The 15,341-nt window shown below is 39.7% G+C and overlaps 1 protein-coding gene across 8 annotated transcripts in view; it reads left to right on the forward strand.

Moving 5' to 3' along the window:
• The window catches only part of DGKI (diacylglycerol kinase iota), a 227,244-nt gene that overhangs the window by 151,681 nt on the left and 60,222 nt on the right, over positions 1-15,341 (forward strand). For all 8 annotated transcript variants that reach the window (XM_068945771.1, XM_068945829.1, XM_068945793.1 and 5 more), the window contains 3 exons: positions 6,926-7,005; positions 8,852-8,896; positions 14,284-14,353. In XM_068945771.1, coding sequence (XP_068801872.1) covers positions 6,926-7,005; positions 8,852-8,896; positions 14,284-14,353 — 195 coding nt within the window. The remainder of the gene's footprint in view (positions 1-6,925; positions 7,006-8,851; positions 8,897-14,283; positions 14,354-15,341) is intronic.

A 15,341-nucleotide genomic window follows, 5' to 3' on the forward strand; every position in this document is an offset into this window, starting at 1 on the left:
GCATTATTGTAGGTTTACACCATGAAGATGGAGGGGAGAATTAGCTCAACAGGAGCAGTAGCTGCATAGTTTTTTATAGAATCTGTCAGTTCTTAACGCCCTTTGCTTTTGTTGTTTTTTATGCCTTATCCCTAGAGATCTAATCTTAGTTTGCTCAAGCCCCACTATGACTGAGGGAATTGCATCCTACCCCAGCAGTGGCAATATCAGAAATAGCTCTCATATCCATGACAGCTCTGTATCCTACCCCACCACCTTCTCTTATGGGACAGCTGTTCCTTTTCTCCTCTGGAGCAAAACGGCATGCTAGACTGAAAAGCAACTTTTGAAGAAAATTTATTTCCGTATGTATAATAGTTGAACTATCTACAAACCAACAATGCCTTTCTCTCTGGCCTCCTTGCTTTGTATGTGTGGGAGTAACATTTGAAGTTAACCTTCAGTTCTTCTCTCTCCAAGTAACCTATCTGGCTTTATCTAGCGAGATTTCTTTATTGCATATAACCCACAGAAATTGAAGGCAGGGACATCTGAGGGTTTGGGTCACCTGAGGATTTCTTATCAAGTGCCTGGAGTGATAAGCTTATGAGTCATCTGAGATGTGTACTATATATACAGAGATACTGTAGCTTTCTCATACCAGTGATGTACTTATCACAGATTGAGAATCCCTGGTCCTTGAAATGTCTTCTGATACTATAAAGCTCAGGGATATGGTGGGTGAAGTTAATTTGGAAACTATTCCATGTGATTTTCAGCAAGTATTTAAATAGGAAAAAATCAACAGTGAGGAATTTACATCCTGAATATCTATAATGCAAAGGGCATAGGGGAGCGAAGGACCTCCTGCTTGTTGGCTTCTTTGGTGGGGAAAGCCTGAGTTAGTAGATGGAGTCAGGACAGGGGTAATTAACCACTGAAGGAAATGGGCTCACATTGAGAGGCAACTTTCATCTGGATATATTTAGGTGGGATGGATTGTTTAGCTAAAAATCTGCTCTTCCATTCTGTGAAAGAGGAACCAATGTTCACTTATTTGGCAGGAGGTGTCTTAGGGGACATGGTGGCTTTTCTGTAGAAGCTGTATAAAAGGCAGCGTGCCTATAGACTGTCGTTAAATTTTACACTGTTTAAAAGTCACAATCTTGTTCTGGTGGCTTTAACTTACTCAAGGTCTGTTGTATAGGCATTAGGTAATTCACACATTTTCTCTCACAATGGTCTAGTAAGGTCTGAAACTGAAAGGGTCAAATGGATTAATTAAGGTCGTGCAGCAAGACGGTCACCAAGCCAAGAGGATAAGAAGTCAACAGCGAGTTAAATAACGAAAACTGTGCTGCCTCTGAGCTCCCCAACTTTCATTCTGGTGTATACAGATATAACCACTGATACATGTTTGTAACAGAAATAGAAATGACAAAAACAAGGATGAAGTTGCCAATGGCATTATTTGTCTCAAGGGAGATATCTCTTTTGCCTTTTGATGGGTGAGACCTCGTGGGCCTTGTCCAGAGAGCAGAGTGAACTGTATTTCTTTTTCTTCCTCACTGTGTCTCTGTTCTCTCAAACACATCCACACACATGTGCACACACACATGTACATGTTCAAAGAACAGGATGACACAAACACAGGAATCCAAAAAAAAAAAAAAGGATGCAATTAGATAATTAAAAGCAGTAGCTCAATGTATATGCGCAATGGAGTTGAAATAGATAAATTTAATTCTGGCTTTTCCTAACTTCAAGCTCTGGACTTTGCAGTGATAATAACATTTGTTTAACAGAGAATGTCACTGCCTGGCTTTAAAAAAAAACAAAACAAAAAAAACCCATTGAAATCCCTTCTCGTGGCCCCAAGCTGACTCCACAGGAGGTATATTTAGATCCAACACACAGTCCTCTGCCTTTTCAGCTGGTGAGGTAACTGGTACTCAGCTAGAAGAGATGGGCTGTATTGCAATGGAGTTCACAAATATATATAGACCTTGGAGGAGCAGAGAGATACAGGAATCTTAAGTTCAATTCCAAACTCTCAAGAAAAGCATGCTATAGTTTGGCTTCATGGGATAGACTTTTCTGCTAGGTGTTTCTGTGCGTTATTCCACTTCTGCCTCTTCCTTTCCTATCTATCACTTTTCTGGTTTAATTTTTTCTTAACTTTTCATTTCCCCTCTGGCTATCCCATCCCACTCACATTCTTCCTGCCCCTCTTAGTCTGTTTCTCCAGATCTCACAGCTCAGGCTCCTCTTCTTTTCCTTAATCCTAAACCCTTTCTCATTGTTCAGCTAGAGTTGTTCTTTCAGGTTTTAGTCCCAGTTTCCCTTCCCTGCTAGTCTCTGTTCCCAGCTCTTCATGGTCGTTTTGCCATAACTTGTCCCCCTTTGTTTGGGGTTTGGGACAAGTTTACTCTTCGTTTGACTTAGGCAGCTTCTTCCCTTGTGTGGCAGGGTACTGGGAAGGTCACTGAGAGCTTGGGAGGAATGACCTCCCTCTCAAATGCGCTCTGTTGTACTCTGGAAAACCCCATGGTGTATACTTCCTGACATATGAGGATTTTATACCTGGACCACTAGCTTTCAGAAAGCTGACAACCAACTAGCCTGGCAACCTAAGGGGTCTTAGGTTTTTTCAGTATAATAAACAGAAGGGAGCTGAAGAGACACATGGCTTGTATCTGTTAAGAAAGCATTTCATACAAACCTAGTTGGATTCAAATCATACTGGGAAAGGACAATCCTCTTAATCTGTCTGAATACTTTAGAATTCCCTCTCGAGGTTTCTGAGAATTTACTGCGATTATTTGATCCTTCACATTTCTAATATCACTGGAAACCCCTCAGGAAAATGACATCCTTATAACATCTTCAGTAGTGAGGATGCTTTATTTGCTACATTAAGCATTTACAGCCCGCTGTCTAATCTCCCCAGTACCCTGAGGTGTGTCAGACTTGGAATGAGTTTTCCTGACGTTCACATCTACCTTAATGATCTGTCTCGAGGCTGTTTTATTTGGGATTTGAGTGGGCCAATCATGGTCTTTAGATCACAAATTGAATCCTTTCATAACAATAAATAGGGAAGTTAATTGAATTTTATTTTTTCTCTATGGTATAATATGCAGTATGTTCAGACTTCTTTGTGTCCTCAATATCATTAAAGAGCTCACTAGCTTTAGGTATTCAACATAAGGGACAGTTAATAGGTGGAAAACCTCTTCCTTATAAATAGCTAATTTTGTGAGAACTTCAGAAATCACTAATAATCTTACAGTCAATTAGAGCATTATGCTAGCCATATCTGTGCACCTAGCCTACTCTCCTCCTGCTGATACTTGATTTCAGTGAGTAATGCTAAGAAAAAGACTTTTCTGCAGTACTGGATCAGAATATGAAGCAACTGCCTGCCTGTCTAATCACCTGGAGTTCTTATGCTGCTGCTCATTACTATAGCATTAGAGTCCATATTCACAGCTCCCCAGAAAAATTTCTTTTAGTCATTCAGGGAGTGCAAAGAACCTGGGAGCTGGATGCAAGCAGCCAGAAGAGTATGTGCCTCAGGAGAAAAATTTCTGGTACTTGAATGCTGTGACTTGGCTCTTGAGTTGAGACTATCCCTTATTTTTGGCATATTTCCATGTGTGGCTATGTCCATACTTCACAGCAGTGGACAGTGTGCGCTCGTAAGAGAAAGCTACTCTGCAGTGCCTGTGGTCTTAATGTGTGCAAGTCTTTAAGCTATCTTCTCCTATCTCTCACCTGCATATGTCTATTAATCACTGTGTCCCACAGCACCTTTCTGTACTATCTTCTGTAGAAGCCCCTTTCTACCTGAATAAAGGTGTCCACAATGACATTTAATGCCATGCACAGTCTGCACGTTGACTTTATGGCTTTCACTAATTTGTCATAACTTACCTCATTTTGCCCTCATCACGTAGGATTGCCCTGTATTTAAAACAAGCAACAATCCAATCACTTCAATCCCATTATCAGTTGGTAAATGTTTGCTTTTGTTTTCAAACAGCAATCATTGTGAAGCATTTTGAAAATCTTGGCTGCATGGTGCATTGTACATACTTACTGTGGTTTATAATATGAATAAGAGCTGGGACCATTTTCCTTGCCTAAGGTCAAATGGGTCTCAGAAAAACTTTGGCAGGCAACACGTCAACATACACAGTAGTGTTATCCAGTGGTAGTGTAAAAGGTTGTCAAATGACCACTAACTGTATGAGACAGAACCCTTTCAGAAGTACCTCAGGTATCCTTAGCTAACCATCGACCCTTAAAGCTATAGATCATGCTACTTCAGGATTTGCATGTAGCAAAAGTCACACATCTGATTTTAAGGACAGTCACTGAGCCCAGATGTCCCAATTTTTTTTTTTTTTTTGACCACCCAGAATCGATGGGGCATAATTTAAGTTAAGCTTGTGAATTCTGACTTTTTCTTCACTCACACAGATGTGATTGCTAAACTGAAATGTGGTTGCTAAACTATCTGTTGCTTATCAGTCTGTTCAGACATTTTAGTGGATTTTTTCAGAATTCCAGACATTCGTAAGGTCTGTCTGCTCTGTGTCCTCAGGAGTGGTGACAGTTAAAGATTTTGGTTCTGTTAACTGCATTATCTTAGCAGTTCAAACCTAATGCCCGTTAAGTGCATATATTTCTTCATCAAGGAAAGAATTCAGTAGCAAAGAAATAAAAACTGTAAAAATTGACATTTTTTGGAGCCAGTGGCATAGCTCCTTAGTGCTCTGCAGCTGTTGGAGGCGTAGTCATTTCTCTTGTGATTCACTTTTTAGTGCTATAAAAAAACTTAACAAATACTCCTTTCAGTAAAGGCTGCAGATAGATCTACAGAATTGAAACCAGATAGCCATTAAATACACTTTACAAAGAGCTTGAGGGTCTCCTGTCAAAGTGGGTTAAGCAATAATAAGCAAAGAGAATCAGTCTGCAACCTAGAGCGTCAGAACGCCTAACCAAAACCTAGTGATTGAACCCTCCCTGTTCTACTGCCTTGTCTCACAATCTCTGTTTTATAATGAAAAAGTCTTAGGGGATTGCAATGAGCTGCAATCTGCTCTAACCTTTCTGAAAATGAGCAGGTGGATTGGAATCGCTATTGGATATCAGTGTTGCTTCAGAAGTGCGAGCTTCTCCTTTCTTCCCTAGTCTTCCTGCATCTCCCTTTTTATTTTCTCATTTCTTCCTCTTCCTTCTCTTTCCTGCTTCTGATCTCCCCAGGTTCGTAGCTGTTCTGCTGTTTGATCTGCTTTCTGAGCGTGATGTTGGCAGCACGGCTGATGGATTCCCAGCACCCTGGGCTGGCCTCTGAGGTCCACGTTGACTTTGGCTACAGTTGGTGCTCCCCTACTTTCCTCCCTGAGGCCACTAAATTTCTCTTTATGCTTCTAGCCTCGATGGACCACAATAACATGAGCCGCAGACACATTCGTCTTTATTTCTTGTCACTGTCTTGTTCCATTATGTTATGAGATTAAAGAGCTTCTCAGTAGATAAATATCTCAGGGTCTCTCTTAAACAACAACTTCTGAATGACAGAAGGGGCTGCAGTTGTTTTTTCTATTTATCTCTATATTGTCAGTGATTTTATGTTGCTCCTTATTATACAATTAACAGAATGGTTTATGACATGAATGTTCTGCTCTCCTCCTGGAGTACTTCACAGGTGTATTTAAGTCTCTTTCCCGCTGTTTCCTTGCTGCTTCCTTTCCTTTTTGGGCAGTGTTCAATTAAAGACCCTCTAGGGAGAAAGAAAATGTTATTCAGTGATTCTATCTTAGAAATTCGGGTACTCAAGATTTTTTTTATTTGTTTCTTTTTTATTTAATGAGATCTTAATAGGTAGCTTTCTTGGTACCTTAATTGTAGGCTCATACATGCTTTTTCTCTTGTTTTATCTTTCTGGTTTTTATGGCTCCGAGAACAGAATGGTTGTGGAAAACTAAATCCTCTATTATTAAAAACATTGCCTCCAGCTGAGGGGAATTATTTGCTCCATTTTTACAAGCTCTTTCATCATTTTTCTCCTAAAGAAAATATGGAGATGTTACGTCAGTTTTGTGTGTGTATGGAACAAAGTTTGTTTCATTTAAAAGCTGCCTTGTATCAAAATAAAATGCTGCTGGACAATTTTCTCCCAAATCAGACTATGATTGCAGGGATACTCTTTAACTATGGTTGTTCCCTTTGGAGAGACAAATTTGAAGCTGATCACTTCTGTTTCCTTTTTTCTATAAATCCTATCATAAAATGTAGCTAAGTGATGTCGCTGTTTCATTTGGTTGGTTTTTTTTTTTTTTCCTGCTAAAATAAGTAAAGACATAATTATAAAACTTCCATAACTTTATTTCAACAAATTAAGAAGCTGAGGCTGGAAAACAGAAGCAGCCCTATAGTTTCATATTAGTTGATGCAGTTGCATGACAGGGCTACAATGCAGGGGTCGGGGGGAAGGTAAACCTCAAATATATACGTTACTTAGTAGAATTAAAAAAAAAAAAATAGAAAGTATATCTGTGTTTTAAGTTTCTATTTTTTCCATTACTTTGCATAGTTTTTACAGAGTCATAAGAATCTTGAAAAATAAAATATCACTCTTTGTATGTTCCTTTCCTTGCATTAACATAGTTGATGCTGACATCAATAAAGTACAAAATTGAGCAGAAGCTGCTTTAGGTTTTTCAGGATGAATAACAGTTGAAAACCAGAAACTTTGGTAATTACTAATGGGTGAAACTGATGTTGAATAACATGTTCTTGCTTTTAAGTGACTCTTAACATTTAGATAGCAGAAAGCTTTAGTGAGGACAAATGAAAAAGCATATTGTAAATCTTCTTTTAAAGTTAAGAAAATTCAGCCAAGGAGTTTTTTTCTTTGTTTTTGCTTGCCCAGCTATTCCCTTAGGAATTATAGTTGTACGAGGAGATTGTGACTTGGAGACCTGTCGTATGTACGTTGACCGTCTACAAGAGGTGAGTTTTTATGAATTCAGATATCACTTATTAATCCTTGTTATGCTTTTTCCAAGTCTGAATGCAGAGATATAACAGTTATTAAGAGTATTGCACTTTTTCTGCCACTGAAAGCAAAACTTTGCAGTGAAGTATGATACAGTAATAAAAGCAGGAGTAGCACTGAACAATATTGGCTAGACAGAAAATGAGAAGTCACACTGAATCCATTTTAAATGATATGAAAATTGACATGGATGACTGTGTTTGCTTATCCTTGAATTTGAACAGTATACCAGGACTGTCCATGAGCCTTGCTGAAATTATACAAATTTCTAAGCAAAATAGCAAGTAGAAAGTCTGTTATGTAAGGATAAACATCGTGGTGCTGGAGTGAATCTATTTATGCAAATGGAATTCTGAAATACTGTCATGGAGTAGTCTGATATGCCAATAAGCATGACAAGTATGAACTAGATATTTCCAAAAGCATGTGCTCATGCAGCTAGTAATGATTTACTCTTACTGTCTTGAGCAACTTGCCTCATGAGGATTTATTCTACAATACAGTCTGGGAGATGGAGTCTCCGAATGCCTCATTAGACATTACCTGAATAATTGTAAATTTATGTGCGTTTAGTGATGAAACTGATGGATTTTTGTTAGTATAATACCTCCCAGTGGTTTTTAACCTTTTACTGATACTTTTCAGCAACATTTACAAACGTGGGACAAGTACATAGGTTTCTAAATAGATGACTTAATTTACACAAGAGCTAAAAACTTCATACCCCGCCTTAAACTTTTTGGGAGCTACTCATTCCCCTTTGGTTTGGAAGCTCTGCCACTTACAGCCTGAATGTAGGCCTTAGTATCTGGCTATAGGCTTTCATATTTTTGCGTTTCAGCCAGGAGTCCCGTCATCGAAAGAATTTCTAAACGTTCAGACCCAACGCGTGGGTATTATCAGATAGAATGTCATATTGTAAGGTGACATATATTTGAGGTATCTGGTTATAGAAACTTACAAATAAAAAATTTGAGTGTCAGCAGATTAGCAATGTGGTCTCAGACTGAGTTCAGACAGTTTAACGCTGCCAATATAGGGTGGAGGATAGTTACATAGCCATGGGGGAAGCTGGACTAGACCTTCTGATTGAGTTACCCTTAGCAATTGTGGAGGAAGTGTGTTTTTGCAACCTTTTATAGGGCTTGTACTACTTCCTTTGCTTGATTTGGCTTGGACCAACTTGCTGGGAATGGAGGAGCCAAGGCTTTTTGCACTCTGCCTAGTTGCATGCCAGCTGGTGAATTATAGCCTATAGGCCAGGCTTTTTGATAGGCTATGGTATGATCTAAGGCTATTTGACAAAATTTCAGTTAAAATTAACTAGATACCTTAATCTGCTAAAGCATGATCATTTTGCTATGTCCTCTTTTCTAATATGAGATTGCCTTAAAATGGAGAACTAGCAGTGATTTTCTTTAACATATTAATTACTCAGAAATATTTGCCAAAAAGACGTATGACTTTTAGCTTCTTTGCTATCACTTTGCTGCCAGTATTCTAAATTCAGACAGTTTTCATGGAACAAACAAGTCCCTGATGTGGAAAGATCCATTAATGTATGCTCCTCCTTAGTTTTAAAAACTGCGTTTTTGGACCAGGTGCTTACAAGTCTGAACTTTAAGTTAGCTTTCCATGAGTATTCTGTGGTGTTCATTTAATATACTTTAAAGCACTAAGAAATATTTGCAAAATTGTTTTATGGTGTTTACCTGAGTGCTTTCCATAGTAATAGTGCAAGCAGCTCTTAATATTGCTTTGAATTTCTTTGGTCATTGGCGTATCTTTCATTCTTGCTAGGACCTACAATCGGTAACTTCTACTACACAGAGAGTTCACTACCAGGTAAGATAAACTTTCCATTTAATAAGTGCAGAATGAAGACAGGCTTAATAATAGGGACTGAACTCTTTGTGTTGGAACCCAGACTGTTCTTTTTGTTAGAATACACATTAGATGAATTTCTGATTATCATTCATTCTCAAATGTTAGAGATTCATTCTGATCTCCCTGGGACAGTCCTTTTCCTTGCAAGCCCTATAGAATTGTCTTGAAATTAGCAGAGCATGAAGATATAAGTAGTTTTGCAGCAGTAGAGCCTTGTGTCTTCAAGTGAATGAAAAACGTGTCCTGCAGGACGAATGACAAAGTAAGTTTCTTTTTCTGAGAAACTGAAGAATAACACATTATACTGCATTAGCTGTAGTAACAAAGTCTATTACTGAGTAAAAAGGTGTGCTAACAGGCCTAGCCTCTTAATAGTGCTGTGCACTGCAGTGGTTTACCTCTACTTTAACATAATCTTCAGAGTACTTTTTTAATCCATCCTGTGCAGAAACTTGTCTTTTGTACATGACAGAGAGGTTCTTCCTCTGTTTACAAGTTAGGTGGCTGGTTTTTAAAACTGGGCTCATTGTGCCTTTTATAACTATATTCTGCAATTTATAGAATGCAGAACTTGGTTTTACGGTTGGAAGTAGTGTTCAAGAACGCATACTGCTTGCCGTCCATTCCACTGTACAATGCTTAAATTGGATGTAAGCTAACTCAGACTGTACCGACTACTGAGCTAATTTGACATTAGTGATTTGATGCAAGTGACGGTCACGTTGGGACAGTGCCCAGGAATATGAGATTCAGGTTTGCATGGTGGTGATAGCCTCTTCCTAGATTTAACAACAAAAATCTTTTTGGAATTAGCAGGAATCACTTCACTGAGAAAACACTGAGAGATTCAGCTGATAGGAACATATTGTGCTGAAATTGCAAATCATTTCTTGAGGCTTAATGATTACCTGGGTGATGCAGGGTTCCAGTTTGACAAGATGTCCTGTAAATGCCCTGATCCCAGGAAGACACTAAGTGGAAATGCAAATTTGGCATATTTTTCTGAAGTTATCTTCTCCATGCCAGCTCTTGGTTTGTTTGCTTTTCCCTGTCCAATTTTAACCTCATACTCTTGTATCAATCACAGCCCTGGAACTGAGTTTTAGAGCAGTGTTAGTGTCTAGTGAATTGGCTAATAAAACAGCATGCATTGTTCTGTTCCACTCCTTATAAATTAACCTAAGTGGCTGCTGACTGCTTCATGCATAGGAAATTGCCTGAGGTAAAATGAGGAAATAAATCTGTGCACGTGGGGAGGACCAAAACAGGGCATGAAAAGTTGGAAATCAATCCCATACTTGGCTCTAACCTCTACAGTTATAGCAGTATTTAAATTAGTTGCCTAGCTGTCCCCTTTAGCACAGTGTGAAATCTCTAACATACTGTCAGTATTTTATGATGTTGGGTTTTGAATGCACCCCCCTCTGTGTTTTGTCTTCAGTAGTTGTGCTTCCCGGATTCTTCAAATGTTGGTATATTCTCAGTGGGTTGTTTCTACAGACTGTCTTGTTAGGTTAATTTGAGGGTTGTTCCACATTTGTTGGCATCCCACTGTAAATTACAGAAAGGGAAAAAGCGGGCGGTAAAGGGCATGAATAAAGTGCCTGAGTTGATAGAACAGTCTTCTTATCTCACTAATAAGGTGTCATGGGTACTTTTTAGATCTCATAAACACAGTTCTCTAGTTCTCTTGCCTGATTCCTCTGCAGCTGAAAACAGGGAGAGTCAGCAGAAACAGTATCAGCAAGCCTAGGTGCAAATTAGAAAAATGATGCTAGAGTAGTTTTTCATTCTGCTTTGTTGCTATAACAAGTTTAATGGATATAATGTCATGCTTGTGGGACTGAGACTTCCCAAGCTAGTTCTGCTCTTGAACCGTAGTGAAATCTTGGCAGGAGCATGGGCTGTTTGTGATTTGTGCTTACGTTTACCAGAATTATCCTTCTCTCTGTTTTCTCAGCTTTATGTCGTCTTTTAGGTCCAAGACTTTTACTCATAATGTCTCCTCTTTTCACCGTCTGTCATCTTAACAAACACCATTAACTTTGTATGTTTTATTCTTTTTGTCCTCTGCATCCCAGTCCTCACCTTTCCTCAAATAGTGGAGTAAATAGTAAGATGCATAAAGCTTTGTGCGTGTGCTTATATATACACTAGCAAATCCGGTGGATTTCAGAAAGCCCTTGAATCTCTCACGTAGACGTCAGCTGCCATAAAAGTACTCCCACAACTCCATAAACTCACATTAGAGGAAGACATAGCTTGACTATTATTTCCTATCCTGAATATCTAGGAGGCATCAGAAGACCAAAGCTGACTCAGGTCTAGGGATCTAAGGTTCTAGGCAGTTTGTGTCTCAAGTATTTCAGATCTGATGCTTGGACCACTGAGATATGCTGTTTGATCCCTCTGAGCAGAAATAGTTTACGTTATGGTATTTGATGTTGTCCTCTTCTTCAGTCCTCCTGTAATGCACAGAAGGTTAGAGACAAAACCTGTACATGAGTGCAAGGTTTATGGGCTCAAGTAAAATCCACGTGTCTATATATGGGAGAGAATTGAGGCTGTTTTGTTATTGTAGGGGTGGCTATAGATGCCTGCATTATGCATCTGAAGATTTTTTTATTTTATTTTTCAGTCAAGCAAAGTTTGTAACTAGCTGCGGTAACATTTCAGACAAGATCTGCTGCCAGGACTGCAGCAAAGTACCAAATTCTAGGGCACTGAGGCACCACATGAGTTGTCTGGAGCAGTCTTTGCTTTGCCATCCTGGATAACCAGAGGGGAAAGCCAATAATAGATGGTTCCAGTTACACCTGGAGGCAGAAGCTAATAAGATGAATGCTACAAAAGCTGGCATGATACCAAATGAAATTGTTAATAGCTTATAGCAGCGTCATGCCAGGCACTGATACACATTCACCTGGCTGAGAAATTAAACAGTCCATCCTAATGCAAAACACTGATCATCATCACAGCTGGTTGTAAACAATGCCTAGAGCATGCAGGCATCCTGCTGACCAGGAATCTAGGGAAACCAAAACTTGAGTGTGTGCGCGTACAATATCAGCGTGACCTCATTTCTTCTCAGAGGGCTGAGAAAGTGTCTGATAACTTTTTGTGCATCAAATAGCAATGTGTGCTGCCTCTTGATGTATGAAGGAATTGTTTGGTCTGTAATCAATCTGGAAATTGTTTTATCCAGTCAGACCAAAATGGCAACTTCCTTCAGCATTCTCTGAGATTTTTCCCAGGTGGAAGCAAGCAGCCTGCTTCTTCCCCACAGTCTTACTGACTCACATCTGTGCAGCCTGGGGAATTGAACAAATGAAACGTCAGTTTTTCTGTGGATGCATTCTTTATTTTTTCCTTAACTTTCTCTGACACGTGGCTACCCAGATAAGAAATGATTTGGAAATACGTCACAATTGCAAAACAATAAGACAAATTGCTGGGGAATGACTATTATTTCTAGGTTTCTTTAATGATATAAACACTAGGCAGGAAAAGCAGATGAAAATATATAAGCAACATCAAACTTTGGAGTAGGTATATGAATGTTCCAGGTATGTTAGAAGTACATGATATACTGCAAGCATTCATTTTCTACATGATACACTGCGAACATTCATTTTCTGGTGTTTCTGCATCTTCCCTCTTCTTGTATACAAGGTAACCCTGCTTTCCGCTTTCAAACCATGCGCATGGTGCCAGCTGCCTGGGGGAATGGTTGGATCTTGTGTCACTTGGAATCTCTCCCTTGGGCCACCAAAACTTTCAGAAAGGTCTGCTGTAGTTCAGGCTGAGGTGGTGACCTTGATGTAAGAGCTGCTGGCTAGATTTCTGTGGCACGTTATGGGTCAAACAATCATAGCCCTGTTGTCTCTTCTCTCTGAAAGCCCGTGCTTGTTTGAAGTCTCTCTGGAACTCACTCTCTCAGCCAGCCTTTACTTTTTGGTGCTGGACCTTTAGCAAATCACCTGATGCAGCTGAACAGTTCCTAATATGAAAATCATTTGTCCTGCATCCTGCAGTCAAGGAAGGTGCCAGGCTATTGTGTGATGTTCTAACAAGTCTCAGTGAGGAAACATTGTATCTTGGTTCATTTTCAGCACTCTATGTTCATTTTATAAATATAGGTGCATTATATACATTATAAATATATGTACAGTATACATTATTCATGTCTTAGGCTTTCCATCAGAGCACTACTTTCCCCAAAGGTACCATCTATTTGCTTTCTTGCCTTATGCTTTGGTCCACCCCCCTACAGTCTGGTGGCTTAAGGAGGAGCTAAGTGTTGACTAAGCTTAGGCGTGGTTCTTGAGCCAATATGTGCCCAAATTGACATCATTTGCAGGCTTGCTGATTTTACTGCTTAGTTGTAGGTAAGGATAGAATCTGGCTCTGTAGAAATTTGGGTGGGTGCATATGATCCATTCTGTTGTGTTTTTTTGTGTTTAAATGTTGCGTTCCAGTGGCTTTAGGAAGTTGGCTGGCCATCCACTGGCACCGTGGCACACAGCCATGACCACATGTCTGCTTTGTGAGATCCATTTTGCCCCTCCAGCCCAGTGAGAGCTGAAAAAGCAAGGGGCAGCCTGTTTAACTCCTTGCTGAGTATAGGTGATGAAGAAGGCCTTTGATCCTCCCCAGTCATTTGGCTCAGTTGCTGAAGTAACATTCTCTGGCTCCCAAGGAGCAGGCCCCTTTGGCCAGACTAGGAACAAGCTGAAGTCAGATGACTGCTTGCCTGGGTGGTGGTGGCTCCCAGGCTTGCGTGCTCTCTGTTCTGGCTGCAGAGAACATCCTCTTTTTAGGACATACCAGATCTGGACAAAGCGGGCAATTGCTCTGAGTGGCAGACTGATAGGGGTAGAAAACAGTGTAAAAATACTAAGCTAAATTAAAGGAAGGTGTCAGAGACACAAGAAACAAACATAACAATAATGTTCATGGCTGATGTTTCTTCCTGGTGTGCATTTTTCACCTTCCCTTTCACCTCTCTCTGTTCCTCTTTCTGAACAAATAAGGGGGACTGTAGACAACTGTGAAAGGTGTTTTTGATGCAAAGCTTTTTGGCATGGTTGAGCTGAAGGGAAGAGGATAGCCAAGGATGTGGCTGAAGCGAACCACATCAATTTATTATCTTTTATGTTACAGTAAGACCCTGACGTCATTGAGGAACAAATCCAGCGGTTTTGGGTTACGCAGGTTTTACGTGTTGTGCGAAGTCAGTGAAGAAAAATGGAAAAATTAAAGACTAGGAGATAGTCCCTTTTAGAGAAAAAAACAGTCTGTTGTTTTTTGGATTTTTTAAAATGTCGTTTCCGTGCCCCATCCAGGACCAAGAAAGCTCTTTCCCAAGAGTACTTTCTGTTCAGAGGCTCTCTCCTAGATGGTGCTTCCTAGATGGTAAGTGCATCTCCCTTCTATTTTGCCTAGCACGTGGCTTCCTTCTGACATGCATTTGGAGGATCTAGCACATCCACGAATATTAGCATGAAAGGGTAACTGTTGCTTCTTGTTGTACTGAGCAGGCAAAAAAGGGAGCTGAGTGCCCCCCCTTCCCCTCTGAAAAATGAAACAGGGCATTCAACTAGCATTCAAAATGTCTGCTGTAGTGTTGTGGCCCCAAGGAGGCATGTTCTTCCAAAGGTCACTAGAGATTTGCTCACGAGCGTCTCTGGTATGATGAAAAGCACTTACTGTAGGGCAGTACCTGGACTCAGAGTGCAACCAGTTCTGGCAACACTCTGCCGTCAGTAAGGCATCATTCTGCATTCACTTTTCTCCTTAAATACTATTATGTTTAGGTGATGAAAATGTCTCTCTCTTTCCTTGCAAAAATGCACTTCCTGTAACTCTCTGGAGATTGACCCAAACTTTGTCAAAGCAGACAACTTATTTGGGCATTACATCAAGTTCCAGAGCACTGGAATTAATGGCTGAAATGGATGGCATCTGCTTTTGCCAAAGCTACAGTATGTGGAGACTGAATATTTTATTATTTTAAACAAAAGCAATTTCTCCTTGACACTAACTATTCTTCCTTGTCTCTCATGAGTGAAATTAATATAAAACATTTTGAGGATCTGCTTGTTTTTTGGAAAGTGCTGGATGGGTAGATACATTTATTTTTTGTCATGAGGGATTTGGTATTCCCTTGCCGTGCCAAAAAATACAAAGCCACATCACTGTGCTGTTGTGTCAAAACTCTGGAATGAATGAATCTGTGATTTCACTGGCCAAACTAAATGCAAAGCAGAAATGAAAGAAAAAAATCACATCTGATGAAGCACATTGTAGGTCATAAAATACTTACGGTTTTAGTGGTGTAAATTACTTGACAGTGACATGATTCATAATAGTTACTTTATTTAGTGAATCATCCTTCTTTTCA

This window comes from Struthio camelus, chromosome 1 (genome assembly GCF_040807025.1).
Source record: "Struthio camelus isolate bStrCam1 chromosome 1, bStrCam1.hap1, whole genome shotgun sequence".
NCBI classification, from domain to species: Eukaryota; Metazoa; Chordata; class Aves; order Struthioniformes; family Struthionidae; genus Struthio; species Struthio camelus.